We start from the raw sequence: 27701 nt of genomic DNA, 5'->3' as shown, positions 1-27701 counted from the left end.
GGGGGGGATATTTCTAGAATCGGGACCGAAATAGAGGAAAGAGAGAGGGATGGGACGGAAGCGTGCGCTGACTCACGCCGCGCTGCGTCCGAAAGCGGTCGTGCGGCGCGGCCCGAGCGACAGGGAAGTCCCTCAGCAGCGCCGCCCGCACGCCCTCTCGGCTACCGGTGGACCGGCTCACCGGCGGAGGGGCACGCAAACAGAGCCGCCGCCCCACGGCCCACGGGGGTGACAGAGAGAGGGGTTGCGAGGTACGAGTCTGCGGCGAAGTCGGCGGCGGCCTTACATCGGCACATGGGTCTCGGGTTCGCGCGGCCCGCCCCCGAGAGGGAAGACAACCCTGCATATCTCTACACGAAGAGCTCCACGGCGTGAGACATGAGCTGTCGCGCTTTCCTAGGGTTGGAAGTCCTAGAAAGTTTCCGGAAAATTTCCCAGAAATTTTCCAGAAATTTCAGGGAAAGTAAGAAGAGTAAGAAAAGTCTCCCAAACCCCGAACACTTTAGAAACGTTTAAAAATAAGGCAACTTAAATATTTTTCATGAAAAAATTGAGATGCGCGTCAAAAACAACAGTATTAATAATTTTACAGTTTAACAACAACTTGGCTTCTTCGCTGAAAAGTTACTACAGTCCGAGGATCGGGATCGGAAGAACCGAACACCTACCTGTCTAGAGACGGGGTACCCGATCGGTTCTGGTTCGGTCTGTCGGGGTCGTGCTGGATGGGGCGCTGGGGCTGCTCCTCGTCCTCGTCTGCCTCGGGGCGCTCTGTGGCCGCGACTGGCCGGCCCCGGCCGCCGAGCCCGTGCAGGAGCCCGCCTCCACCCCCGCTCACATTGCACTGGCGTGCGCTGTCAGGCCCCCTTCGGCTTCCACCGCCTACTGTTTCTCTCCTCTCATTTTTAAACGCATGACGAAAAGACCTGAGAGAAGTTGTCGTGGGCGCGCGACGAGCGCCTGGGACGTAGACGTTCCCGCTGCGCACAGCTGTCTCCCGAGTTGTAGCCCTGCACGGAGAACAGTCAGTGACCTGGTCATTCCCGTGTTGCCATCTGGCCGCGCTCGCACCCAGCAGAGTTTACCCCCAATTATGGACTAGAAAGACTCGTATGGACTCCCGTCAAATTCGTAAGCACATGCCTGCTACGAAATCCAGGTGCTGTGTGAGATTTTGGGACGCAGGATATAAAGAGATAGAAAATCTGAAAGAGTGGTGATAACGTTTCTTCTAATTTTTTTTATTTATAAAAAATTTAAAAATGCATGCAATAAAAAGACACATTAAGTTATTATTAATACTTGATGATTGTAGTTATTAAAATGATCTATGTATGAGACTAGACATTTTAAAGATCACAACCATGGTTCCCATCCCCCATAAGTTTTAACAAGCACATTAGGATCAGTTGCTAAGTCAATCAAGCACTCCACCTGTTGTCGTGGAGTAAGATCATTATACCCTAGTTTGGCCCGAATGTTGCGAGAAGCATCGCCATTTAATGTTTTCAGATACCCATCCTTGAACACTGTATGAATTTTGCTCTCTAAATCTTCTCTCATGAGATGTACAGGATTGGTCCCCTTGAGCTTCTTTTTGGCTTGATGAATTTTAACAACAGGAAGCCATGCAGGATTTGCATTTTCTGAAAACATAAACACATTTTCTATGAAGCACAAATTTTTCAAGTTTCCAGTAGACAGTGAATGTTTTCAAATTTACCTTCACTTTCTGACCAATGCTTTTTGGCTAGTAGGAGCCAGTCAAGAGATGGTTCTTGGATAAAGACCTGCATTGTGGCCAAAAGTATTTCAGGGTCAGCCCGCAAAGCACGCAGTGCATTGACCATCGTCTCCTGAATTAGACCTGTTGAGTGGATCATGAGTAAAATACAGTATACCCCTTCTACATGTAGAAAAATAAGATAGTGGTCTACTTTATACCTTTTGTTCCATGAGGTTGGGTGACATGGACAATGTGAGGAGTTAACCTAAATGGTATTAATTCTGGTACAGGAAGATTTAGGGTTGCAGATCCAAAGACATGTCCAAAGTCAATGCCAATACATTGCCCATTAGTCTGAGATACTAAGCAGTTCTGGAGATGCCTGTCGCCCACCCCCAAAAGCCAATGAGCGATGCAGAGTGTACTGTAGCTGGTAATGAAAGAGTGACGAAGCCAGTAGAAGCCTTCTGCACTTGAACTCCACAACTGCAACCCCTTCCTGAAATATAGAGGAGACAATCTCTTTTTAGATAAAATATAGGGAGTTCACCAGATTAATTTTACAAAACATGAGCTTACCTTAAAAGATCTGGCTTTGTCATGGATACTAATTTGTTGAACTGTGTGACAGAAGCCTCTCTACTGATTTGATCGTGAGCAATGCCGTAAATATTAATATTCTGATCTTTTACTTTGACGTATTTCTTTAGCCAAGACTCATGCTTAGTTCGTATGCTAAGAAGTAATCCAGAAAAAAGGCAGAAAAACATTCCAAATTACCTTTGAAGACTTTTTAGATTCATTAGGAAAACAAAAGTTATGAACAACAACCAACCTGACTCTATCCTGGTCTGAAAGTTGTCTTGATGACATCATGACATCCTTCAAGCACGATGTATTGTCAACCCATTCAATCATGCCCAGCCTGGTTGATAAAGGCATCACCTAAGAATTCATATAATCAATGGTAAACTTGACCTTAAAATGTGATATTTATTTAGGTAAAGTATGACAAGAATTTGTCTGCAGAAACTTACTTTGTAAGTGACAACAGATAGGTGACGATCCCTGCAGAGGTGGTTGTTAGAGAAAATGCCATTCATGAGACCTAGGAGCTGTTGCACGCGTTCATCTTGCCTTAAATCCTCTCCATATTTTACCAAGAAGTTGTGACTTTGGGCATCAGAGCCAATTACAGTAAGTTTTACAGGTCTTCGAATGGATGGCATAACCAGAACCTGCAAAAACAAAAGCACAGACAATGATATATTTGTTTAGCATTTAAAAAGCATTGCTACAAGAGCAATTTCATCAACCAGGTATACCTACTGTATCATTAAATCCAGATATCATAATATGCCTCTCAGGGTTTGGCTTCTGATCACCAGTATATTGGCCTGGTATTTCAATACAAATGTTTTTTTTAGATGATGAAAATTCAGCAAGCCAAGGTGAAAAGTCCTTCAACTTTGAATAGTGCTTGATATTTTTTGAGTCCAATTCTTTTACTTTTTCTAGGGTTTTCTTCACTTTGTTAATAATCTCAGAGGCAACTGTGGTATTCCTTTCACTTATAGCAGCTTGATAGGAAGGTTAAGAAAAAACACATTGAAAGGAAACACAATTAAAATTTGCATTTGCATTAATAGAAAACCTACCACAAAGTTCATCAAACAGTGCAGGAATGTCATGTTCCTTATGCTTATAGCTGTGAAAAAAATTTCCAGCACACTGTGAAGGTCCACCACTTTCCTTATGGATGTAAGAAAATTCATCACAAATCTAAAAGAAAAATATATTTGGTCAGATTTCCAAATTTCTAAGGAAATGAAATATAATAATATGTATGAATTGACATACTTCTTTCAAGGACAGCCAATTGATGGGGGCACTTTTCATGGCCTCTGTAAGTTTGTTGGTATAGTCCTTCAAAATAATACTAGGATAGGTCAAGCACGAGAGAGCTTTCACGAGGGGTATTTGAAAGGAGGAATCTTCCAACAAGCGGTCCAATCTAGATAAGAAAATTTGTATCAGTGCTGTTGTGAGAAAAAAGGTGTATAATCAGATGATTAATTACACGCTCACTTCTTAATCACGTCGAGCTTGACAGTGCTGCTACTATTTTTCTCTTTGCTAATGTTGTATGGATAACAAACTGCATTTGGATAAGTTTCAGCAATTTTCAGCAGCAATGGGGCAACAAGCTTAGCTGCTGGACTGTCCAACATAGCTAACAACTGTGGAATCCAACCAAGGAACATCCATACAGGGATTGAAGAGCTCTACAAAAAATGAAAGAATCAGAGTAAAGCCACTAGCACTAGCAGTAAATTTCTTATGACAATATACCAAACACTTCTCTTACTTTCTCAGCAAAGTCCTTTGAAAGATTTGACGAGAGAGTTGGAAGTTGGAGTAATAAAGGAAAAAGCTGTCGAGCTCGGTTGGAGCCACACTTCATAGCACAAAGTATGGCTTTCACTAAATGTCTAGCAATTGTGTCTAAAGATAAAAAAGTAGCAGATATGAACAAAAATAAATTCAAGAGAAGTGAAGATAGATTCGTTGGAGGTGGGAACCAAAGATCCTGCAGAACTTACTTGTACCTGAGGAACCTTCCTGGTTTTCTAGGAGGTTGCGACAGTATTGGGCTATCTGCAAATAAGCTTCAGCAGTCTGTTCAGTAAGAAAGCTGCTTGCATCCTTGTGCTTCTTTGCGATGTTTTTAGAGTGGATGAGGCTGTTAAGACCAAGAGTGTCCAAAGTACTCTTGATGTCCTCACTGCATAGAAATGGAAAATGGACATTAAAAACACCACTATCAACCACAAGACAAGAAAGAAAAAAAGTGGCCAGTGAGACACTACCATGAAACACCAGGTTGTAACTGTAACTTATTACAAAGCCAATTATGACCATCACTCTGATTTTTTATTAAGGTATTCAAAGAGTGTGGTTCTGCAGAAAGCGTTTCCCTAATTGTTAGAGCTAAGTTACTCTCTACACTGTGAGCTATGACACTGAGGTCAGGATGGTCATCCAAATCATCACTTGCAAGAACAGTATCTGAAAAAGTCAAAAACCATTATTTAGTTAATACAACCACATGACGTAAGAGGCATAAAACTTAAAACTCACCTAGTTGCCTCCAAACTTTGAGCAAATTGTCTAAACGTGTGACACTATTTTGTTCTCTTTTAGCCCATTGGTGTCTCTCTGAACTCCTAGCTATCAGCCATCTGGTTGTCAGTGTTGGACTTGATGATGACTGAATCTAAAAGAAAAAGTTTCCCATGTGCCAACAATTATGAAATATTCTAGAGTAACAGAAAAAAAAAAAGTGCAGAAAAAAGGGAGAGTCCCATACCTTTCCTTTCATATCTACAATATATTTTTTAGCAAAATTCTGGTTTCCTTGCTGAAGAGCAGCTTCAGCCAAACTAAGCTGCATTCTCAATGCTGATTTCTCCACTTCTTTTTCCATCTCAGTGGGCATATATTTCATGCAAGCAAATCTATAGATAGATAGATAGACTATTTTAAAAACTAATCCGTATGTTTCAAGGCTAGTACATTGGTAGTACTTTAGAAGTACAACAGCATTACATATAAAAGCACATATAATATAACCTGTATGTGAGGCGTGTCTCCCAGCTCATCAAAGAGTCTTGAGGAACAGGTAACACTTTTTCAAACTTCTTCAGAACATTCCTAGATTCTTCGACAGATTGCAATTCTTTCCCCTCTACAAAGAAAGCCTGGAAAAATATGATGCTAACATTAAGAAAAAAACAAACCAAGTCAATTATTTTTAAACCAAAGTACAGTAGATAAATTTTACCATGGCATCAGTTATTGAATGAATACCAAGCAGCATTACTTCTCTACGCTTTCTGAATAGCGGGTTCAATTCACTCCATTCATCCACAAATTTTGATAAAGTCTTGCTTCCATAAAATCGAGACTGAGGAAATTTTTTCTTCATGAGACAGATAATAGACAACTCTTCACTGAAGCGAGACTGAAGCAAACAATTGGAAAGGTTACAATTACCTTCTAGAATATTTTAACTGGCATAGAATCTTGCAGAATACTTACACTCAAGGTTGATGATTTGGCATCATCTTTTAGCCATCTGTTGATGACATTCAGGAATTGTTTACTGTCTTCATTTCTCTGAACCAACCCCAAAACCTCACTATGAAGCAATCTGGGAAGAAGTTTCTGTTCATACCTGAAAAATGTCACAAACAGTAATTTTTAAGTTAATCAAAAAAATTGAAAGTAGATAGATGAAAAGTGGGCGAAGCTGTAGAAACGCACAGGAATAAAGTAAATTAAATATCAATAACTCACCAGCTGTTATTCCACAAATTATCCAATTCATTATCCACTTCTTCCCTAATCACATCATTCATTTGATCCCAATCAGACAAAATAGCCATGCACTGCAATCATTAGATTCGATGAAATTAATTGGCAGCACAATATTTTTTCAGATTTTTTTGTAAGCAAATACCACATACCTCAAAACAACTCTCATAAAAGTTATCATATTTTGTGTCTTTTAAGGCCACAAAGTATTGCTGTTTGGCTCTCAGCCATTGTTCTTCTGCATGAGCCACCAGTGCGTCCTTTGCTGTTTTGTCAAGAGGTACGTTGTGTAGGAGAGTTGAATGAGCCACGTCCCGCTCTCCGAGTCCATCATAAAGCCTTCAATGGCAAAGGAAAATAACAATATCACAAAACATTGTAACATCTGCCACACTATAGAAATAAATACTTACTCTGCCAGATGTAACCAAACATTCTCATTCCATGTAGCTGCAGCCTCAAGAAGCAGCACACCCAGGGCCAGCAAATTACTACCAAGAGCAACTATAATTTAAACAAATCAGTTAAAATATATGCAAAAGCATTGTCTGACAGTAATACCAGGTTCAAACATGAAAATACCTTCAGCTACAAGATGTGGATCAAGAGAGAATTGACAGTGGTAAGCTATTTCTAGGCAAGCTCCAATTATAGAGGGTTCAAAATTTTTACTTTGTTTCAGAACATTATTCAGTGACGCAGATGTCAGCTTTTTAAAGTCATTAGAATTGTCAGATGCATCTATCACTTCTTTTACCCCCACAACTAGGCTCACCATTATTTTCCTTGCTATTATTGAATCGTGCTGCAAAAAACAAGTACAAACAGATTCAAAAACAAGAAGTTAGAGATGGTTTTTGCAGGTATACCTTTTCCTTTTCAAATCTTACCCTTGCTAATTCCGTTAAGGGGTTTATGACATCTGCAAACTTAATTTGGATATCTGGGAGATCTCCCAGCCTGTACTTTCTGTGCATAGCAACCTGCCCTTCTCTTCTGAGTTTACGCTCCCTCCACATTTCTTCTCTCCTCTTAGCTCTCTTCACATTGGCCTTGCTAAACACACTTACTGCTTTGCTCCTACCAAAATAGCGAGAAGCTCTCTCAGTTCTTTTAGGACTTTTTTCTACAAAGAGAAAAGTTTATAAATTACTGTGCCAAACGAGCTGAAAATTGCAGAATTTAATAAATCCCTTCATACATACCATGCTCAGTTGGCTCAGAGAGCTGAAGGAGATCTGACCCAAAGTTAGCACCTTGTTTAAAACTCCCCCTTAAGGCAGTCTTACTACTTTGACTGGTATCTTGTGAGAAAAGAAAGCTTGATCGTGAGAGACTACTTTTTAGTTTTGTTGCAGAATTTGCAGCATCACTTCCATCTGAAAAGAAATCACAAATTAACTATGTTGTTCTTTGCCTACTTCATCAATCGAGATCAATTCATTGGCACCAAAGGCAACATTACCAGGGAAGTCTGCAGTAGGCTGGAATATTAGACTGTTTTGTGTAGCTAAAAGGGGGTAGGATGTATCTAAAGAACTAGATGAATCCTGAAGACTTATTTGACTGGATAAGGTCTGGGCATACAATGGAGCCATGTGGGCGTTTTTAACTCTCCAAGAGGTAAGTAAATGCATTTCCTAGAAGTAAAAACAGCATAAGAGAAAATAAATTGAAGAGCAAATTATGTTTGATAGACCATGAGTATTTCTCTCCCCAAACTTACCCCAAACTCACAATCATCAAGTGCATGGGAAAAAAGTGGAGAGTCAAAATCTGGAGTGGATCTAGTACCAGCTAACAGAAGTGGCACACAGTAGCTCAGGAAATACTGCTCTGTTAGGGGAGAGTACAGCAGCGAAAACATTGTTGAGAGCCGCTCAGCAACATTTTGTGGAAGACGTTCCTCATCTGTCCACTTTGAAAAGCTTTTCTTTTGCAAATCAGCATTTGAATCCACAAGGCCAAGCAAAAGGAGAGCTTTGCTTTCATCAAAAATTTTCTTTTCAATTTCAGACAATTTGTTGCTTTCATGCATAGGCAAATAGCGATCAAAAGCAATGAGTGATATCTCATGCACAAGGTTTCTGGCTTCTCCTTTGACATAGCAATTTATAGGGGAAATATGATGGATAACTTCGTCTAGTTCACTATCTTGCAAAGAAGGCGCAAGCGCAAGTTCACGGAGAATCTGCAGCACTTTGACTTGAACCAAAGATTCTTGATCTCCTATCATGGTTAGTAATCCACACCCCTTCAACTCTTGGTAAGGATTCCCACCAATGACTTCAAGACGTTTTGATAAAAGGTTTAGACAGAGAGCTCTGTGTCCTGCTATTTGGTTCAGATAAACAAGAATATTTGATACAAAATTGTCAATAATTTGAATGTAGTTTTCAGAAACATTATCCAGCAAAACAAGAAATTTCTCACAATCACGTTTTGCTAAATTAACATTTTTCAAAATATTTTCCAGTTCATCAACAAACTTTTGGTCTTCAATGGATAATAGACCATCATTAAGGCAGCACATTTGGTTCAAACACATTCCAAGAGTTTCTGCAGAGGCTTTGTATATCTCCTTGGTGTTATTGTTCAAATTCTTCAGGAGGAATGAAATAAAAGACTGCTTTGACTTTGTAGTCCATGGAGTGAGCTTATGGAATAGCATGATTGCAGTCAAATTAATACCAACTCGGGCATCAGGATTATCCAACATGCTCAGTAATGAATCATGAGGTGGATCAATATAATTCTTCCAGACTTCAAGCATAGTTTTGATCAACTCTAAGTGATACCTTAAAACAGCCTTATCAGAGTGTGGACAGTGCTTTACAAGATAACCAAATAAAATGTTCAGCTGACTTTTATTGAGGACCACCGTTTGATGTTCAGCATTCCACTTTGCCAGCATACAAACCAAATCTCCTAAGAGATAGCTGATACCATTTTGTAAGCAAATTCTCAAAACACAGTCCAACATTGGTTCCATCCACACCATGGCATATGTAGAAAAGTATACTTCACAATTCAAAATCACTCTCAGAATGAATATTTGACTATTCCTTGGATTTGACAGATCAGTAAGTGAATTCTTCAAGAGATCCATCCATTCAGGCAAAGTTGGTTTGGCTCCTTGGACAGGGGCCGGAGAGATTCCACAATCCACCAAGTGTCGTATAATACTACACACCGTTGGCATACATTCATGGTCATTCAACGAATCATTTTCCAGCATTATCACAGATTTCTCAGCATCTGCTTCATGGTTATCAGTTGGCTTGAGTAGTCGTGAATAAGTAAAATCAAATCTTGTAATATCAGTTTCAAGTGATCCAGCCAATGATGGTGACTGGAGAAGTTGAAGAGACTTATGGGCATTCATTCTTTGAGAGGAGTCTTTCGCCTCTGATACATTTCTTCTAATGGAAACTATCTTTTCTACATTTTTCAAGTGCTCAGTTTGTTGGAATGGCAACATGTAACATTTATCATCATCTACCAATAAACGCCAAAATTTCCTGGTGTTTTCAGCAAAAAGTACCTTATAGAACTTCAAATCAGCTACTTGGGTCTTCAGATTACAAAATACTGTAGCTATAGTGTTGTAAATAGCACAGAGGTATTGACGGTACAACTCTTTGGCATCACTTATTCCTTCAAAATTCAGAGGGTTTTGAAATGCTGCTAATCCTGTTTTAACTATTAGCGTATAGAGTTCCTTACCACTGGTAACTTTTGTCTCAGATCCAGAGAATGCAGCTTGCACTAGCTCACTTCCTTTCTCCTCTAGCAAACTTTTCATAGAAAATCCATAAATATGTTGAAGCAGTTGCCAGCTACCAATGTGGGACATCAATTTATGCTTTTGTTTACCCACATCTGTTTTCATACTAAAGCCTTCAGTGATTCTCTTCACCAACTTGCTTATTGTTGAAACTGAAAAGGACACTTGACTTGAAAGAGAGGCAAATTGCATCAATTTAAGGAGGAACTCATTGAGAATTTTAGCCCGGTACTCCACAGATATAGTTTCATTTTCAAACATAGAAAACACAAGCTTAAGAGACTCAACTTGATGATCTTGACTTTTTTGTAAAACAGCCATGTATTTTTGTAGAGTTGATGGTAAAAGATGTCGACAATTATGGTTAGGATCAACAGTCATTGTTCGAATCACAATATTCAAAATAGAACTGCTTCCGGTTATTACAAGAGATTGCAATAATGCTTCAAATGCTCTCTTGAAAGTTGCCAACTCTTCAGAGCCTGGTCTGAATTCTGAGCATTGAACTGGAAAATGTTGATTTTTCAAAGACAATAGGGAATTTTTCACATCACTTGGTTCAGAAATTGAGCATACAATTGGCAGACAATACAGCAAGTCGGTTTTAAGCGACAAAGTTCTAGATGAGTCTGTGAGAAGCTTAATAATCCATGAACAAATGTGAGTGACATTTTCGACAGAATGAAAATCAATGTCGAGTTCTACAATCTGATTAATTAGAGATATTAACCAGGCCTCTTTGCATGGATCAGCATTAGCCCAGAAAATGAATTTGTCCCACTTTGAAAACAAGCAAGCAACTGTTTGCATTAAATGATACCTGAAATAGTAATTACAAAGGTTTCAGAAAACAATGATCATTTGATCAAAATTTGATGCGACTTGACAAGTACAGTGCACATTACCGAGTAGTAGAACTGACTGAGCAGCGCCACCTCAAAATTGAAGATAAAATTGTCAAATGTTGAGGGCTGACCTCAGGAGTTAAATGCTCTGCCAGAGCACTTACGGTCTGGTGATGTACTCCCAACAGTCTTGGCACAAGTACAGCTTCAAAACAAGCCACAAAATGTTCTCCGTGGGTAATACTACATTGTAAATCACGTTGAGAAAGAGGAGACCTATCTAAAATATTGTTTATAAGTTGGTTTAGCTAAAATAAAGAAGACGAAAATGAGCTTTTTGAAAATCACATGAAATTAATGGAATATGGATAAAGAAAGATAGTTTCAAATTACACCTCAGGGCAAGTTGAGAAATAAAATTCCAGCATTGATTGAGCATACATCCGTGCTGTCGGGTTGAGACTCACAGGTGCTTTGTGCTCACTATTTAAGACAGGTTCGACAATGGCCTGAAAAACTGCAACCAGACTTCTCTCACCAATCAAGCCACTCCACATTTGAGTCTCCTAAAAAAAATCAAAAGTTATTACAATCAACATTGCATAAAATAATATTTTGGTGCGGATGTAATAAAAGAGGGTAATACTTTGAAAACACTTTGGAGGACACTTAGACCCCTAACAAGCTCTTTGTCGTGCGGCAGCACTCTATCGCGTCGGATAGCTTCGTGAAATCTATTAAGCATATCCGGGGCCACAGATGATAAATAATCCTTTAAAATGCATTTTAAATCATTAACCGCAGACGCCGGAGCATGGGTATTCAGAGACCTAAGGAACCTCTGAACTGTGATGGAAAGGTTTTCTTCAACATTTTTTGAGGTGGAGTCAAAGCCCAGATTTGAAGGCCAGACACAGCAACTGAAACAAAAGTTACAATGATTTCAATGCCACTTGACAAGCTAACTATTCACACACAAAGTAACTGATAAACTTAGATACAAACTTGATGAGCAGTTTCCAGAAATTTGAGGACCAGAAGGGGCTTAACTTTGATCCTTGACCTATGTCAAGAACTGCGGTAAAAAAATCAATCATCCGCACAATAGTAGTGCACTTGGCATAATTGAATTGCTCCATAGCTTTAGGCCTCCACAGTGAGGGTTGGTTGATTGGAGTACCAACTATACTTTCCAAAAAGTGCATCAAAGCCTGTCAATGAGGGATACCATCAATCAATTTCTGTTGTTTTTTTTTTCCCACAAGTATAAGCCCTACATGGTATGGAGATAGTGTACACGAAAATCTTTAATACTTTACCGGAGTAATTTTAGAACTGTTGAGGTCAAACAAAGTAACAGGAGGTATGTTCACTTCCATCAGCCATATGTATGATTCCATGCTAGCTAGCAATGAGAACACCCATGCTAAGGCTTGATCCCATGGAGCTGAACTTGGTAAAGTTGTACGCAAACTAGTTTCACCTTCTGCCACCAACAAAAGGCTACAATTGCCTTCAATTGATATCACACTTTCAATAAAATCTTTTGTAGACCGACAATCAGAAACATAACGTGCCAAACAATCTACCAATTTCATACTGCTGTGACGACATTGAGAGTTTAATGCAGTGCAGTACTTCAGCAGCCAGCGTACCACATGCCACAAATTTCTTCCAGTCAATTCTCTCGGGATTCGCCGGGAAGGGCTATCCAAATTGAACTTGTTAGAGCATTCCATTAATACTCTAAGTACATGTTGCAGCGACTTGTCAATATGAGCCTCTGCGCTACTGTCTTCACCCGTTATTGAGCACGAAGAAAGACCAGTCACTAGGCCATACAGTATTTCAATCCAAAATTCATCAACAATTTTAAGATCTTCACGTAAAACAGCATACATACTATTAAATGCCAGAGAGGCACCCATGCGTTTCTGAGGGCATGGATGACGGAACATGCTTAGTACAAACTTTATCACAGGTGCAACTTTTGCCATCATGTTTCCTTGCTTTCTTGACCATTTAACATACTCATGAAGACAGGTAGCGGAGTAATCACGTAAAGCTGCATCCGTCTGGTGTGTTATGCCATCAAGGATTGCTCTCAAAAAAGCATCAGCCTGTTCACTCTTTTCATTCAGTTTGCTGGAATACCAATGAGCCAACTGCTCACCCAATGGTTTAAAAAGCTGGCTTACAATTATGTCAACATCACATGCAAGGCTGAATATTTTGGGGAAAAGGTGAACCCAAAGTGAAGTCAAGTGACCTTGGTGTGCAGTTTCCAACTGCTTTTCTTTTCCGAGCATAAACATGATTACAGCATGTAGTGATTCACATGCAGCAGTTTTTGTCTGACGATCACTACAGTTGACAGCTAAGTGCACTAGGCGAGGCAGTAAGTCATCTAAACTGATGTCTACCTTCATGTCTTGAAAAGGCATAGGAAACTTTAACAGTCTCTCCTTCTGCCAAGCTGTGACACCTACCCTATCCTCACTCCCATCCAACAAAGAGAGACAAACAGAGCTATCCAATGTGCTCAAAAAGACAACCACTTCCTTTTGCAATTTGACCAACTCTGTATCTGAGTGAGAATTCACTTTGTACTTCCACAACTTTTTTTTTTTTTGTTCTTGCAGGACGGTTTTTACCATGGTCATCCCATAAAGATTGCCGTCATCTTCATCAACAGGAACACTATCTTTTGTCTGGAGCAGACTATCAAATGAGGGTAAGACAGCTTTCAAAAGAATTCTCATCTTTTCGCCAGGAAGATCCTGGTTCCAGCGAGACAAAGTATGCAAGCCTTCATGGGCTAAAGACAACATGCTGCAGCCTATTTGGAAAACTGACTGAAATGCAGGAACACATACGCGCAGAAGAGGTAAAGCGATGCAAGACGGAGTAGCTAACATCAAACGCAAACATGAAACCTGCAGGTCACTGCGGTACTGTGCTTGCCGAGAAATAACATCATATAGGAAAGCACTTAAGAGATTTACAGTTGATCTCCACTCAAGATCTTCCATTTCATCTTTCTCTTGCTCAAAATAGTCAAGATTTTCTGCAATCCTAACAATGTTGGCCAATAATTTGTAAAAGCTGCTCACTAATGGATGTTTGGATGACAGCTTGATACAATACAGAATCAGTGGAGTGAACCAGTTGGCTAGGAGAGATTGGTCAGGAAGACTGCTCAAAAGATCAATAGTAAAATTGACAAGGTTCACAAGAACCGTGAAATCTTGTGGGTTAGTAGCTTCCACACATTTCTCCACATTGCAATGGTCAATCTGAAATATTGGAAAAGTATAAATTAGAAACACACTGGGCGCAAATCAAAATCCTACTTAAAATACATAAAGGAGGAGAATTGCTTACTGATTCAGATGAATTATTTTCTTGTAAGCTGAGATCAAGTCTATTGATAATGTCCTGAACAGAATCCAATATTTTACTGACCAGAGCTCTTGAAATGTCTCTCTTTTCTTCAATAGATGCCTCTATAGAATATTTAATTGTTTCAAAGAAGAAGAAAAACATAGTATTTATGACAGCTTTGGAACATTACAACGATATTGGATGGAATCTCTGCAGGACGGAAATACAAACCTCTTAAAAGTCTCTTATTAGATGTATCTAGAGTTAGTAAAATTTGCCAAAATGGGAGGTAGTTCTCATATGTTATGACCTTTTGTTGAGTATCACGAAGTATTTCAGCATCCTCAATGACAGGGTGTGTAACTGACCTTATAATTCCTTGATGTACTGTTAAAAAAGAAAGAAAAAATACCAATTCAATAACAAAAGTTTATACGCAAAAAATCTCAGCCAAGGTGGATTAGAACTTATAACACAGATCAAGCAAACATACCGACAACATTCATAAAACTATCCAAAGCCACACCACATTTTCTTAGGCGTTGCAAGGTACAAATAACAGCATCAACCATAACTCTTTGCCAGTCAGGATGCTCCTCCTTTGCGTATTGGCAAATCAATTGGACAGACAAACTTTCAAGAATAGAGAGTTGTAAGCTGTGCACAACACCCGCTTCCACACTAAACATGGACAGAGAATCCAAGTAATCTGCCAACCTATGATGGTTACTCCTGTAACCGTGCACACAAAAAAAGGGATCAAAACATCTCTATTAAGCAAATTTTGTATATGTGTTTTCAGTACTTACTTGAAGGATTCCTCATGTGACTTCTGAGCTATAATATTGAATATCACAGGAATTTCTTCAGGAGAAAGTAATTTCATTGGCTTTGCAAACAGTCCAAATCCTTTCACTGCAATATCTACATCCATCGACATTTGAAATTGGTTTTTAAAATGGTTACAGAAGAAATCTAATGTATCCTGAAAAAAGTAATAGTTTTATTTAACTTTCAAAACATAAAAAAAAGAAAGGGAAAAAGGATGAGTAGGGGGGTCGTACCTTTGGCCCTCGCTGACCAGTAATATGATTTGCCATAATGTAGTAAAATGTGAGTAATGCTTGCTTCCCAACCCTCCTCTCGTCCTTGCCAATTGGTAGCCACCTACAAAGAGTTTTGTGCCAATCCTCAAATTTGAGAACTAAACTAGCACGAAATTGATCTCCGTGATTGGCTAGCAAATTCAATGCAGCTTAGTACAGGAAAAAAAATCATTCACAAAATTAAAAGAAAATATTACACTAAGTTGTAAATGACACAGTACAGAGCTGTAAAGCATTACCTCTAGGTGCAGTTTTCCGGTGCACATCTACCAGCAGCAGAGTTTTCCAAAGACAATCAACTATTTTATTGCATCTTTCACTATCAGTAGAACCGTCTAAAGGGAAAGAATGAAGGAAACCAGTCAGTCCATCCAAACAGCCTTCAATAATGGTAAATTCCACTTTGCGAGAATGGAAAATCTGAAAAGGAGAAACTTGCTATCATTATGAGCAGTTACAATCACTATGACTTAAATGAGCAAAATAAACCTGGTATTCCAAATCCATCATCAATGCATCAAGAAGGCGCTTCGATAAAAAATTGATATCATGAGGTAGGTGCTCAGCTAGTGCTCCTATAAGTTTGTAAACTTTGCGTAGAACTGAATAAAACAAGAAGAGTTTCAAATGAATCTAGCCTCTGTAAGTAAAGAATAAAAGCCTTGGTCTTGTGAGAAATACCTGTTGGCTTGCTGGTGCTATGTGATGCCATACTGAACAGCTTAGTAACAATGGGTGTGATTTGTAAATCTGCATTCCATGGTCCATTCTGAACAAGAGCAATGAGGATATCAAAAGCTCTATCTTTTTCCTCAGCAGATGAAGAAGTTCTTTGGACATAAGACATTGCAATATCCTGAAAAAATGCATGTATTATTAAAGTTCAATGAAAGATAAAGAAACAACGCCAAACACGATTGGGTGCTTACTCTGATAATGACTACATAGTTTTCAAGACTAAACGGTAACTTAACAATAAGAAATTCTAAAAAATTCAGGACATCAGAAGAGACTTTTTTCATGTTGCTGTTTGATAAAGCATCCAAAAAGGACTTAAGACCTTTTTCCTCTTGAAATAGAAGGTGCAGTGATAGATCTGTAAAGGGGAAGCAAAAAATGTTAAAAAGAACTATAAATACAGGGTAACCAAATGCCTTTAAAACTATACCAGCCAGAAACGCTTTATATACTGGACATCTGCTAGACGTCTTCAAAATGCTGAATTCCATTTTTGGTCCGAAAATAGATGTCATCGTTAAATAGAAGCCTAATCGACTGGCTGGGTATATTGTTCTACAGACCTTAACATCAACAAGATACTAACCTATGTCTTCAGATGTGAAATAATTTTGAAAGTGGCAGGCTATTCTATGGATGAGTATTTTAGCGTCGTGTTCTTTAGCCGGCAAACACAGCCATAAACTTTCAATGTCTTTATCCATTTTAACTTTCGTAACTTTTAACCTGTTGAAAACACTGGATATTGGATAAAATTTTCTTCGGATGTAGCTCGGATTGATTTAGAGTGTCCTTTGACGTTCTAACATCAAAGTGTCATGACATGATTCACTGAAAGTTTGCTGAATGAATGCTTGCTGAATGTCTCCACACGCGATTCTTCCGTGAGGTGAGGCCTGCTTTGTTTGTTTGTTTGTTTTGTTCTGCCGCAGCCGCAGCTGTTTTCGATTATTTCCCGGCAAACCACCAGTTCTTCTGCGCATGCGCGCTCGAGGGTGGCCTGCCTGCAAGCCGTCGTCGCGGGGTATATTTGAAATGTTGAAATCAGTTTGTGCCGTCCGGAAAAATAATAATGCATTTCTTTTTGAAGAAAAAGTTTGGATAGAAAATAAGAATTTTTTTTTTAGGTGTTTAACAATACAATAAATAGCGGACATAAAGATTGTTCATTCAGGAGAATATCAAGGTGCAATAAGCAAAAAAATACACAATTAAGCAAGGAAAATAAATGATATCTGCTATATTAGTCCAATACTGGAGTATGATGGTATAATTGTGGTCTGACAACATATAATTACAACAGAAAATACATACACATAGAGTATAAATCGTATCACAGAAATATAATACATGGTTTGCAAGAAACATACATGACTTTGAGGACTATTTGTCCAGAGAAGGATTTATGTAATACTTAAAAGAATTGGAAGAGAAAATTACAACAGTAGTGACAGTATCACAAGTGATTTGGCTTACATTCATAAGATACTATCTTATATACATTGCAGTATATATACTAAAACTTTATATCTAGAATAATATTGTCTTCAATCAAATGAAAAAGAACCTGCTTACTCCATTTGACTTACATCACATGTTTTTTAGAAACTTTAATTATTAATTAAAATTATTGTACTCTTATATTTAAGGAGTTAAGGAATGTACAAGAGGGTTGGCTCTTCCCTCTCTAGCCTTCCTTAGGGCCTGGAGAACAGCAACAGTGTCGTGTTCTTTTTGGGAAGAAATTTCATTATCCAGACAAATAGATGTTGCTCGGTTCCCAAACTGTTCAAGGACCTTCACTCTGTAGTCAACAACTATAGCAACTGAATTTCCAGTAAGTACAAGGTTTTCCAGACAAGGTAAGTTACAGATGTGTTTTACCTGATCAATATCTGAAATCTGATTGGATGCAAGATTTAATGTTTCTAGTGAGTAAAGTTTTGAGAAACCCTCTAAAGTTGATATTCTGTTTTCAGAGAGATCAAGGTGCACAACATTTCCTATTTTGTAGTGGAGATTAATAAGACTTGTGAAGCAATTTGCTGCGAGGTGCAACTGAGCGAGATGGGGAAGGAGCGTCAGATTATCCAGGGAGTACAGGCGGTTATTGTTCAGAACAAGTCTCTCCACCCTTGGCATCAGCTTGACAGAGGCGTCTATTTCACTTATCTCATTATTGCTGAGATTAACACACATTAACTTTTTCCACATTTGGGGGTCCCCAATAGAGGAGGGATCCTTGTGCACATCGTCACATAGAAGAACGTGTGAGATGCGCTCAAGCCGGCAATGATGCACAGTGAGCGATACTAAGTTGTCTCTTAAAGGTCCAACGCTGTAAATGTTGGCCACAGGCAGAGAACTGATAAACAATGTATCTACAGCTTTAAAGGAAGACAGTTCAAAAAGCAACTTATTAAAAACAATATTACTGTTGTAAAATGTATTGCTAGATCCGTGTATCATGAGACTTGTGAGCTGATAGCAGAAATCTAGAACATGGCTGAAGTCGAATTTTTTGTCAACCATTTCACGGGGAGGACAGGGCTGTTTCAGTCTTTCACTAATAGCATGAAGCTGGAAAAAAAAAATTCTATTATTTATATACATATCTATGTGTTAAAAGATGACACAAGTATTCAGGGTTTAACAAGACATACCTGAAGAGGAGAGAACTCATAATCCTTAGACATCCTCAGATATTCATCGCCTCCCTCAAAAAAGGTGACAGCCAGTTCTTGAAGTATGAATAGGACATCGTACTTGTGAAAGTCAAGAAATAGCGCCAGCTCCCTGGGCATCGTTTGCTGCAGGAAAGTAAGCACGCTTGCCAGGTACACCTCAAGCGCAGAACGCCTCTTCTCTACAAATACTGGGTCGCGATTGCCAATCACTTTCTTGGGAGGTAACAGATCTTTAGCGACCCCATGATCCGCCACCAACTTTTCGTGGAGGTCCACAAAGTTCTTGTAACGATGGGACACCTTCCATGAGACGGATCCGACCTCGACAGCTATGTGGTAGACCATGTAGTTGTTAGGCTGCTGCAGCTCCACCTCTGGAATGGACACTTTGGTGCAGTGCTTGTTGGCTAAGAAGGTCGCCATCGTACTTCCCTCGCCAAAAGCACTGAGCTTGAAACTGTTGGCAAAGCACAGGGTCTGCAGGGACTTTTACAGAGATCGACCCGAAGCAAGAGACGGGTGACGGCCCAGCGGCTCGGACATAGGTTAGCTGTCACTTCCTAGACGAGCAGAGTGACAAGGCTGGCAGACAGCCTAGCGGTCACGAGGAGAGGGGCCTATGTCATCAGCAGGGGGTCTCAGTCACCCTGCCTGTCCCAGCGCCGAAACCAATTTCACTCATTCAAAACGGGCGATGACACTGTCTCTTTTAACGCCACAAACGCCATATGCCGTTGTTTTGCTTGCTGCTGCTCTCGCCACAACCACAACACCAGCAGACGATCCTCACGTGGCCAGTGCTGCCAACCTGCCCCCGAGCGCTGTCCGGGGCGGGAAATTCAACCCGGTGCGCCACTTTTCCTCTGTATCGCCTTTCTCAAGTTATCGGTACTTTCTGATGGCCCTGGAGCAGTTGTGTGTGTGTGTGTGAATATTTATTTTTACATGTTCACTTTATTGACAACTGTCCGCGATATAGTTCAGTTAATCCTTGTACTTGTTCTGCACGGCGTTGATCCAGGCGACGTGGGAGAAGACGCGGGTGAGCACGGAGGGGAACGGCAGGGACCCGCAGTTGGTCAGGCCCCAGGAAACCACGCCGATCTGCACCATGACGCCGTCGACCTCCTTGACCAAGGGACCGCCGCTGTCGCCCTGCAGGACAAGGAAGAGTCACAAAGGCGGCCGGCATCGCGATGGTGGTGTGGTGAGTGGCCAGCGAGGGCGAGGTGACCGGGCCGGACTTACGCTGCAGGAGGCCAAGCCCAAGACGTTCCCCACGCACAGGTTGGAGTCGGCCAGGAGCGGCACCGCGGCCGGCTCAGTATTGTTGAGGGCCTCGATGCACTTGTCGTGCGGGACGATGGGGAAGTCCGCGGTCTGCAGCTGCTCGGGGTACACGGGCCTGCTGCCGTCCTGGCTGATGCTGCCCCAGCCGGAGAGAGTGGTGGTTCCTGCGGGCAGGACGAGGACGAGGGTCACGAACCTGGCGGCTGGCGAGCAGGGGGGCGAGGCCCTCACGACACTCACCTTCCCCGTCAACCCCGTTGACGTTGTTGATCGGCACCAACTTGACCGTCTCCGAGAGCTTGGCCTTCCTGGCGAGCTTGAGCATGCCGATGTCGTTCGGCCCCACGCCCCCGCGCGCGTAGTGGTCGTACTTGGCGTGCGCGAACATCCGCGCGACGGTGATGCGCTGCGCGCCCTCGGCCTGGAGCTTCAGGTTGGCGATGCCGAGGACGGCGTCGACGCGCAGGCTGCGCTGCGACACGCCCCAGATGCAGTGCGCCGCGGTGAGCACCCAGCCCTCCGCGACGAGGGAGCCGCCGCAGATGTGCCAGGGCACGGCCTTCAGCCACATGGTGTTGGGGATCAGCGTCTGCAACGCGGAAGTATAGTGATTGTATGAGCGGGCGGGTCTTCCACTTCCGTCCGCCTCTCTTGCACCCATCTGACGCAATGAGAGCGAGAGAGACAGAAGAAGTGGCCCAAAGTGTCGCTCTCCCCGCGACTAAGTCCCGTCTGACCTCCCACTAAAGGAACCCGAAAAAAGTTATCGCCATCTTTTGATTATATTGTTCCTAGCACTTCAAAACGCACAAATAAGTATATGTTGTGTGAAACAAAAAACAAAAATTCTTCACATTTGAAGTTTGTTTAGCAGTTAACGATAGTGTACAATGGCTCGTCCCATGGACCTTAATTAATTTAGCCCGTTTCTCGCCTCTCTGCGTCTCAGTCGGTAGCGCGCCCGCCCAGGAAGGTCGGCGGTTCGAATCTCCGGCGATCTGAAATTTTTCGTAGGCCACCAAATGTCAAATGGACTTCAAACCCGCCATGTCACCACGTCCCCCTTGGGGAGTTCCGACGGCGTAGTGGTTACCGTCCAGATGGATGCCATGCGCCGAAGGTGGCAAATGACTCGGCTCTAGGACTGGGGTCCGAAAGCGGGCCGTGGGAATTCCCCTTTCCTTGGCACCTTGCTGTGGTGGCGGGTACGTTTATAAAACCTAGAATCTGGCTGCAAAGGAGTTCCATGACCTGTGGTGGGTCAGTACAGTTTAACCGACGCACGCTTCAACCGCCCCACAAACCCCGGGAGTGTGTTCTGACCACTGTGGAAGAAGGAAGCGGCTGTTCCTGCGATCACAGAAGTTGCTAATGACTGCGGTGGGATGAGGAAAGTACTCCCCCATTTATGTGTATTTTTATTTTTGTCCGGGTGTGGGGAGAGGGACGTGAGCTGACTTCTTTCTACAGCAGGTTCAGATGAAGCTGCCTGTGGCCGCGTGGGTTGTAGCTACAATTGTGCAGCTACTGCAAACAGGGACGTGACGCTCTCGCACTCGGGAGCGCTGGGTTGGGCGGGCCGCCGACTTCACACGGCTGCTCGGCGGGTTGGCCTACCCTGCGCGTGGCAGGCGCCAGAAGCGTTGCCTCGCGAGGCGTTGTTCATTGCGGGGACGCCCTAGGGTCGCTGTGCAAAAGACTCACACATATGTCAACAAAGCCGTACGCCCGCAATTAACCCCCCCCCCACCCTTCGTTTTTGCAGTGTAGAATGCGCGCTTAGATTAGATAGAGAAGAGATTACAGATAGACCGCAGCCGCCTTGATCGCGGCCGCTAAGGCGAATAGGCAATTAACGAGGGGATTACGAGCGATGTTGCGCGAACCGCGCCAACTTACGAGCGCAAAAACAAAACAAAATATTAAAAAATAAAATAACATCGAACTGACCTGGATGGACACCTGCCAGGGGAACTGGCCGAGCGCGGCGTCCTTGCCGCCCACCATCTGCAGCCGCGGGGGCGTGGCGACCCTCTCCACGCCCAGGGGCATCGGCGCCGTGGAGAAGGGGAAGCCCCGGTCGGAGGCCAGCGGCACCTCGAGCACGGCCGCGCCTGCCGACACCACCGACACCACGGCCAACGCTGTCATGAGAAGGGGTGCGGTGCTCTTTCCTCGGGAGAGAAGGGAAAGCACCCTTCGCACCACTCTACTGGTGGCTGGCAGCAGAGGGGGGGGGGGGGGGCGTTCACACGTCAAGTCCTGGAGGGCGGAGGGAGGGGGAACCTACCGGCGGGGACGGTGGCGGCGCTGGCGCTGGCGGCCAGGGCGAGGAGGGCCGGGACGAGCACGGCGAGGGTGGACATGTTGAGCAGGACGCGCTCCGCGCGGCAGTGGCCCAGGACGGGACGGGAGGTCCGCGGGGACCCGCCGCGGCTACCGATACGGCTATCTACTCGATCAGCTAGGAGTGCGGGCCGGGCAGGGGCGGGGCGGGTGAGCTGTCACTCTAGGAAAACAACCACCCCGATCACCCTCGCGGTCATAGCCGATTTCTGCCAATTGCCTTGAGCGCCCCTCTCTTTCCGTGGGGCTCATTTAGGTCCCCGTCAACCACCCCCAACGGTACACTTGGATTGAAAAATGAAATGCCATGCGAAGTCGCGGTGTCTTTATTGTTTTGTTTTGTTTCGTTCTCCTTTCCCCTCTCTCGGCTCGGACTGGTGACGGGCAGGTGAAGGGCTGGTGCGTCTCGCCTGCCGCTACTGGTACTTGGCCTCCACGGCGTTGATCCAGCCCACGAAGGCGGACACGCGCGTGTACACGGAGGGGAACAGCTCCGCGCCGCAGTCCTTGAGTCCCCAGGACACCACGCCGATGACGGTGGTCGAGCCGTCCGGCTGCGCCGGCTGCGCCTGCACAAGGGGGCCGCCGCTGTCGCCCTGCAGGACACATGCGAGCCGAAAAGCCGGCCACGAGTCAGGCAATGCAAGGGTTAGAGACTTTAGAATCCGAAATTTTTCCAGAAAAATTGAAGACTTTTTCAGAAACAAAATGGCGACAGTTGAAATGTTTCCAGAAAAATTGGAAAAAATGAGACTTTTCAGGGGGGAAAAAATCAGAGACTTGAAAAAGACCTCTTGTACCACCTTCCACCTTTGTTGACCTTTTTTGAAAAGTAAAAATGCCTAAGCAAGGCCTGTGAGTACCGGGTGTCCGGGAGAATACGCGGCAGCTCGAAGGGTGAAGGGTTGCCTTCTGGCTTGCAGGCACCGAGGGCGAGAGGGGGAGAGGTGGAGGTGGCGGGAGGTGGCCGGTCGCCACGGTCTCCTCCAGCCATCCCCGACGCTCCCCCTCTCGCCCTCGGCGCCTGCAAGCCAGAAGGCTACCCTTCGAGCTGCCGCGTATTCTCCCGGAGACCCGGTATGTGTGTGGAGAAAAGAGGGGAGGATACTTTTTCCACGGGACTTTTCGAACTCCAGGTTGTGAATTTCAGTATTCTAGAAACCATGGAAAATTTATCTCCGTGGGAGGTGGGAGGTGGGTAACTTTTTAAAGAGGAGGGTGGCATGAATTTACCACCCCACCTCTGTGATTACACTCACGCTGCAGGAGGAGGCCCGCGGATTCTGCTTGTCCATCGTGCAGAGGTTGGAAGGGGCGAGCGGGTTGGGCTCGTTGGGGATCGACCGGGAGACGAAGGAGTTACAGCTCGAGTAAGTGATGAGGGGGAAGGTGATCCGCTGGAGACCGTCCGGGTACGAGGGGCTGTTGCTGTCCGTGCTGGTGCTCCCCCAGCCAGTGAGGGTGGCGTCACCTGCACGCGGGGGGCACAAGGGGTACGTATGTTAACTTTGTTACTGGCGGGGTAACTCGCCAGGGAGGGAGGAATAAACCCAACCCCCAACATTAGCGCGTGACACGCTCCCTGCTCCGAGCCCTCACCGGGGACGCCGGGGACGACGTCGACCGTGGGGAGGGCGGCGAGCCTCGGCGCGCCGCCGACCTGCGCCAGGACGGCACGGTGGAAGAGCTTGAGCAGCGCGATGTCGTTAGGACCCACGCCGCTGTGGGTGTCGTCCGCGGGGACGTAGTCGCCGTGCGCCAGCATCCTGCTCACGACTATGCGCTGCGCGTTGCTCCCCTTGTCCGAGAGGAAGGAGACTCCCAGCAGCACCTCGACCCTCCTGGCGTTGGAGGGCACGCCGTACAGGCAGTGCGCGGCCGTCAACACCCACTGCTCGGCGACCAGGGTGCCGCCGCAGATGTGCTGCGGGTCGGCCTCCGTGCCGAACCATCTGGGCATCACCACCTGCATGGACACCTGGTGCGGGAACTTGTTGACGTCCGCGTTGTTCCCGTCCACGATCTGGTTGCCGATGTCGACGAAACGGCGGTGGCCGAGGCCCAGAGGCACCGGGGCGAACGGGTACGAGGGCCGCGCCGGCGAGCCGGGGGACGGCGTCGACCCGAGGACAACCTCTTTGACGGAGACGTCCAGAGCGTGCGGGAGGGCGGCGCCTGAGACATAACCGACATGTCTTGTCAAACGAAAAGACCAAACATTATACAGTAGCTCTAAATCTCGAAGTTCACTCCGCCTGTTCTCTTCCGAGGGGCCTAATGCACTCACCGAGGGCGCCCGACGCGCAGAGCGCGCAGGCCAGCAGGACGCTCGCGGGCGGCGACATGCTGCACGCGATTGTCCTGACCGCTTCTGCCGCGGGTCCTTAAGTGTCGCGCGTCTCTAGAGTCCTCCGGCCATGCGGCGATAAACGGCTGCGGTACTCGATGGGCCGCCTCCCCGCACCACAACAGATAGTCTATCTGCCGACGAGTTTAGCGCTCACAAATCTGCGACCGTCGCAGCGACCTGGCCGGAGCGACTTGTTGTTTCCTGTTGGCGCTTTCGCAGTGCGTGGGCGCGGGTGCCGGCTACTTCGGGACGAGCGGGTCTCTGGGAGCTGGACGCCTGCCATCCCCAGGGTAGGCCACCCGCTCAGAGCCGCTGCGCTGTGCGACGATCGCTTGCCTACGCACCAGGCGCTAGCCCGCGCTAGCCTCTCTGTTCGCAGTTTAGATCCATTTTTCTTCTTGGCCCTCTTAGATTACGCGCGTCACCGAGCCTCCACGTTTTTAGGCAACAAAATCAAGATAGTAGGGCCTGCTGTTACCCCCAACCCCGCCGCGCCCGTCTCACTGTTTCAAGAAACAAAAATCTCATTTATAGTTGTGTGTCACACCAGAGTCGGCAACAAGGCTTCGAGGGGGTCGGGGTAGGCACGTCACTCCGCACGGCACGCCCACTACACAGTGCTCACCCTGCTCGCCCCTACACTACGCTATCTACGGGGCTCCCGAATTGCAACACAACACTCGACGCCGCACTCGACTTCGCACGTCCCCCTAGGATGTCCTCAGCTCTTGCTGTTTTCTGCGCCGTCCTGGTCGCCGCCTACGGTGAGCCATTTGTCGACTTTAGAAATTAACATCTTTTGTTGGTACACACGTATCTTACGACGTTGAAGGTGCATGGGCATGGCACAGGGTAGATTTCTTTTTCAAGATAAAATAGCCCCACCATGAAAAATGTCATTGATAATGATATTGTTTATCACAATAAAGTGTATCTAACCTCCAATTTAACTTATCGTGGAAAAAGTACTCTGCCCATCTAAAAGTGACGTGCGATGTTCAGTGTGACGCGACCACTACGTGGTCACGCTCTGCTGTTTAATCATCGGCACCGTCAATGAGCGTGTGAATGAGAGCGTGGTGTCGACAGGCCTGTCCGCGGCCGCGAGGACGCCGCCGGACGACATCTCCACCTCCTCCCCGTTCGCCCTGGCGGCGCTGGGCCCGCTGGGCGCGGCGGGCGCACGCCGCGGGCCCCCGGTGCAGCGGGACTACATCGTGGGCGGCAGCGACGCGCGGCCCGGCGAGTTCCCGCACCAGGCCTCCATGCAGGTGGTGCTGCCCGGGTGGCTGCCCTGGTGGGACGCGGCCCCGCAGCACCTGTGCGGCGGCGCGCTCGTCGCAGCTCGGTGGGCGCTCACGGCGGCCCACTGCGTGCTCGGCGTGCCCGCCGAGGCCAAGCGGGTCGAGGTGGTGCTGGGCGTCACCCGGCTGTCTGCCGCGCGCTGGCCCTGGTCCTGGTGGGGCTCGCACCAGCGCATCCGCGTCCGGGACATGCTGGTCCACGAGGAGTACGTCCGCGGCATCCACCCGCACGACATCGCGCTCCTCGGGCTGTCCGAGGCCGCCGTGGAGTCGGAGGCGGTGCGGTTCGCCAGGCTGCCCCACGCCTACGAGGCCCCCGCCGGTAAGGAGAGAGAGAGGGAGAGTGTCTTGTCTCTGAGCGGGCCATCACAGGATTATGTTCTCGCAGGCGTCGCCTCGCTATCCGGGTGGGGCAGCACCAGCGAGGACGGCGACCAACCCGTGTACCCCGACAAGCTGCAGAGGGCCGACTTCCCCGTCATCGACTACGCGGCCTGCCGGGCCTTCCTGGACCGTATCAACCAGGGCCGCTACAACCCCCTGGACCCCAGCATGCTGTGCGTCGGCCACCTGGACGCGGCGCACCTCGGCTCCTGCAGCGTAAGTATGGCGCAGCGCGACCTTTGACCTCGCAGATGATAGAAATTAGTCCGAGATGACCTCTGACTTCGGGTTCTAAAGAGGAGTGACGCGAGAAAAATACCTCGCCCCGTTCAAAACGCTGCAGCTACATTACGCCCCCTCCCCCCTCTAGGGTGACAGCGGTGGGCCTTTGGTCCAGCGCCAGGACGCAGACGACGACCAGGCGCCGCAGACCCTCGTCGGTCTGGTGTCTTGGGGCCTCACAGACTGCGGCAGCCAGCCGTACCCGTCCGTACTCACCAGCGTGTCACAGCACATGGACTGGATCACCAACAAGACGCAGCAGTATGGCAAACAAGCGTAAAGAATGAAATACAACTTAATTTCTGTGCCGCATTAGTTAAAATGGGCTTCTTATGTCAGAAATGGACGAATCGTTGAGAGGAGAGACAAGTGTTGCAAAACTGACAAAAACGGGGAGTGTAGCCTATGTTGGTGGTAGGTGGGGGGAATGATAAGATAAATTCGAAATTTAGCAGGAGAATTAAAGCTTTTTTTTTATTCATGAGATGTGATCAAAATGCGATGGGCGTCGTCGTCCGGTTTGCTTGCCGCTGGTGTCGCGTTCCTGGTCCAGTGCGTTCGTCGGGAAGGTCCGTAGGTCTCGTCGGCGTCGTGCTCGGGCGCGGCCGGGGCCGTGTCCGGGGCCGCTTAGGGCTTGGCGGTGGTGGCGGCGGCGGCAGCGGTGGGGGCGCCGGTGGGCACGGCCTTGGCCAGGGCCAGGATGTCCTCGCGGTACTTCTTTTCCGGGTCGTACTTCTGGAGGAGCTTCTCCCACTCGTTGGGGAACTTCTTCTGCATGGTCTGCACGATGGAGCCGATGATCACCTTCTGCTGCTGCGTGCACTGGGAGCACTTGCCCTGCAGCGCGTTGGGCACGATGGCTGGGTAACAGAAAAACAGTCACCGGTTAAAAACGTAAGCTCGCGCTAACGTGGAAGCAGATGATACGGCCTTATCTTTTGATGAATTTACGTTTCAGTTTTTAACATGTAAAAAAATACTGCTGGTTGGTGGCCATAGTACCAAAGGGTGATGGCTCAGTATTGTTGACAATACTGGGCCATGGTGACCATCGTCAACGCTACCCATCTGACCCCCCTTCTCCTAATAATAATA

The 27701-nt window shown here is 45.7% G+C and overlaps 7 protein-coding genes across 9 annotated transcripts in view; 1 reads left to right on the top strand and 6 right to left on the bottom strand.

The window, feature by feature from the left end:
* LOC113216375 (protein lethal(2)essential for life) overlaps nt 1-888 on the bottom strand; it is a 2485-nt gene extending 1597 nt beyond the window's left edge. The window contains exon 1 of the mRNA XM_052275252.1: nt 669-888. The gene's annotated coding sequence lies outside the window, so the exon portion shown is untranslated. The remainder of the gene's footprint in view (nt 1-668) is intronic.
* Nucleotides 889-1206: 318 nt separating this feature from the next.
* On the bottom strand, nt 1207-16888 carry LOC113205299 (DNA-dependent protein kinase catalytic subunit). 3 transcript variants are annotated; one of them, XM_052275245.1, is made up of 41 exons: nt 16550-16888; nt 16155-16321; nt 15907-16081; nt 15715-15827; nt 15465-15645; nt 15184-15374; nt 14929-15104; nt 14613-14851; nt 14351-14506; nt 14120-14241; nt 12055-14031; nt 11741-11946; nt 11382-11655; nt 11131-11301; nt 10796-11043; nt 7830-10710; nt 7569-7743; nt 7309-7482; nt 6994-7229; nt 6686-6908; nt 6517-6607; nt 6256-6442; nt 6086-6177; nt 5828-5963; nt 5571-5750; nt 5360-5487; nt 5097-5244; nt 4868-5003; nt 4597-4795; nt 4336-4511; nt 4095-4231; nt 3815-4011; nt 3587-3740; nt 3385-3508; nt 3056-3306; nt 2764-2964; nt 2562-2671; nt 2306-2461; nt 1945-2225; nt 1724-1867; nt 1207-1646 (listed from the first exon to the last, which is right to left on the bottom strand). In XM_052275245.1, exons 1-41 carry the CDS (start codon nt 16665-16667, stop codon nt 1357-1359), a joined length of 11721 nt encoding a protein of 3906 aa, XP_052131205.1. In that variant the 5' UTR covers nt 16668-16888; the 3' UTR covers nt 1207-1356. The 3 variants fall into 3 exon arrangements, with proteins under 3 accessions (XP_052131205.1, XP_026276650.1, XP_052131206.1); XM_026420865.2 differs by having other exon boundaries at nt 4330-4511; nt 16550-16887; XM_052275246.1 differs by lacking the exons at nt 15715-15827; nt 15907-16081; nt 16155-16321; nt 16550-16888 and having other exon boundaries at nt 4330-4511; nt 15184-15286; nt 15465-15610.
* A 286-nt stretch (nt 16889-17174) lies between these two features.
* LOC113205298 (nischarin-like) lies at nt 17175-19465 on the bottom strand. The gene is made up of 2 exons (XM_026420864.2): nt 18627-19465; nt 17175-18543 (listed from the first exon to the last, which is right to left on the bottom strand). The coding sequence occupies exons 1-2, from the start codon at nt 19071-19073 to the stop codon at nt 17608-17610; spliced, it is 1383 nt and encodes a 460-aa protein (XP_026276649.1). The 5' UTR covers nt 19074-19465; the 3' UTR covers nt 17175-17607.
* A 98-nt stretch (nt 19466-19563) lies between these two features.
* LOC127751542 (chymotrypsinogen A-like) lies at nt 19564-22396 on the bottom strand. The gene is made up of 5 exons (XM_052275251.1): nt 22231-22396; nt 21891-22054; nt 20181-20529; nt 19899-20104; nt 19564-19805 (listed from the first exon to the last, which is right to left on the bottom strand). Exons 1-5 carry the CDS (start codon nt 22304-22306, stop codon nt 19635-19637), a joined length of 966 nt encoding a protein of 321 aa, XP_052131211.1. The 5' UTR covers nt 22307-22396; the 3' UTR covers nt 19564-19634.
* Nucleotides 22397-22596: 200 nt separating this feature from the next.
* LOC127751541 (fibrinolytic enzyme, isozyme C-like) lies at nt 22597-24741 on the bottom strand. Its single transcript, XM_052275249.1, has 4 exons — nt 24574-24741; nt 23886-24461; nt 23546-23757; nt 22597-22882 (listed from the first exon to the last, which is right to left on the bottom strand). The coding sequence occupies exons 1-4, from the start codon at nt 24629-24631 to the stop codon at nt 22703-22705; spliced, it is 1026 nt and encodes a 341-aa protein (XP_052131209.1). The 5' UTR covers nt 24632-24741; the 3' UTR covers nt 22597-22702.
* Nucleotides 24742-24767: 26 nt separating this feature from the next.
* LOC113205317 (trypsin-1-like) lies at nt 24768-26928 on the top strand. Its single transcript, XM_052275250.1, has 5 exons — nt 24768-24926; nt 25187-25400; nt 25726-26262; nt 26329-26540; nt 26695-26928. Exons 2-5 carry the CDS (start codon nt 25352-25354, stop codon nt 26884-26886), a joined length of 990 nt encoding a protein of 329 aa, XP_052131210.1. The 5' UTR covers nt 24768-24926; nt 25187-25351; the 3' UTR covers nt 26887-26928.
* Nucleotides 26929-27053: 125 nt separating this feature from the next.
* On the bottom strand, nt 27054-27603 carry LOC127751540 (allergen Tha p 1-like). The gene is made up of 2 exons (XM_052275244.1): nt 27587-27603; nt 27054-27486 (listed from the first exon to the last, which is right to left on the bottom strand). The coding sequence occupies exons 1-2, from the start codon at nt 27601-27603 to the stop codon at nt 27234-27236; spliced, it is 270 nt and encodes an 89-aa protein (XP_052131204.1). The 3' UTR covers nt 27054-27233.
* Between the last annotated feature and the right edge of the window lie 98 nt (nt 27604-27701).

This window comes from Frankliniella occidentalis, unplaced genomic scaffold (assembly GCF_000697945.3).
Source record: "Frankliniella occidentalis isolate FOCC.00 unplaced genomic scaffold, Focc_3.1 Scaffold550, whole genome shotgun sequence".
Classification (NCBI taxonomy): Eukaryota; Metazoa; Arthropoda; class Insecta; order Thysanoptera; family Thripidae; genus Frankliniella; species Frankliniella occidentalis.
The sequence above is the reverse complement of the archived record's forward strand: the minus strand, read 5'-3'. Positions and strand labels throughout refer to the sequence as shown.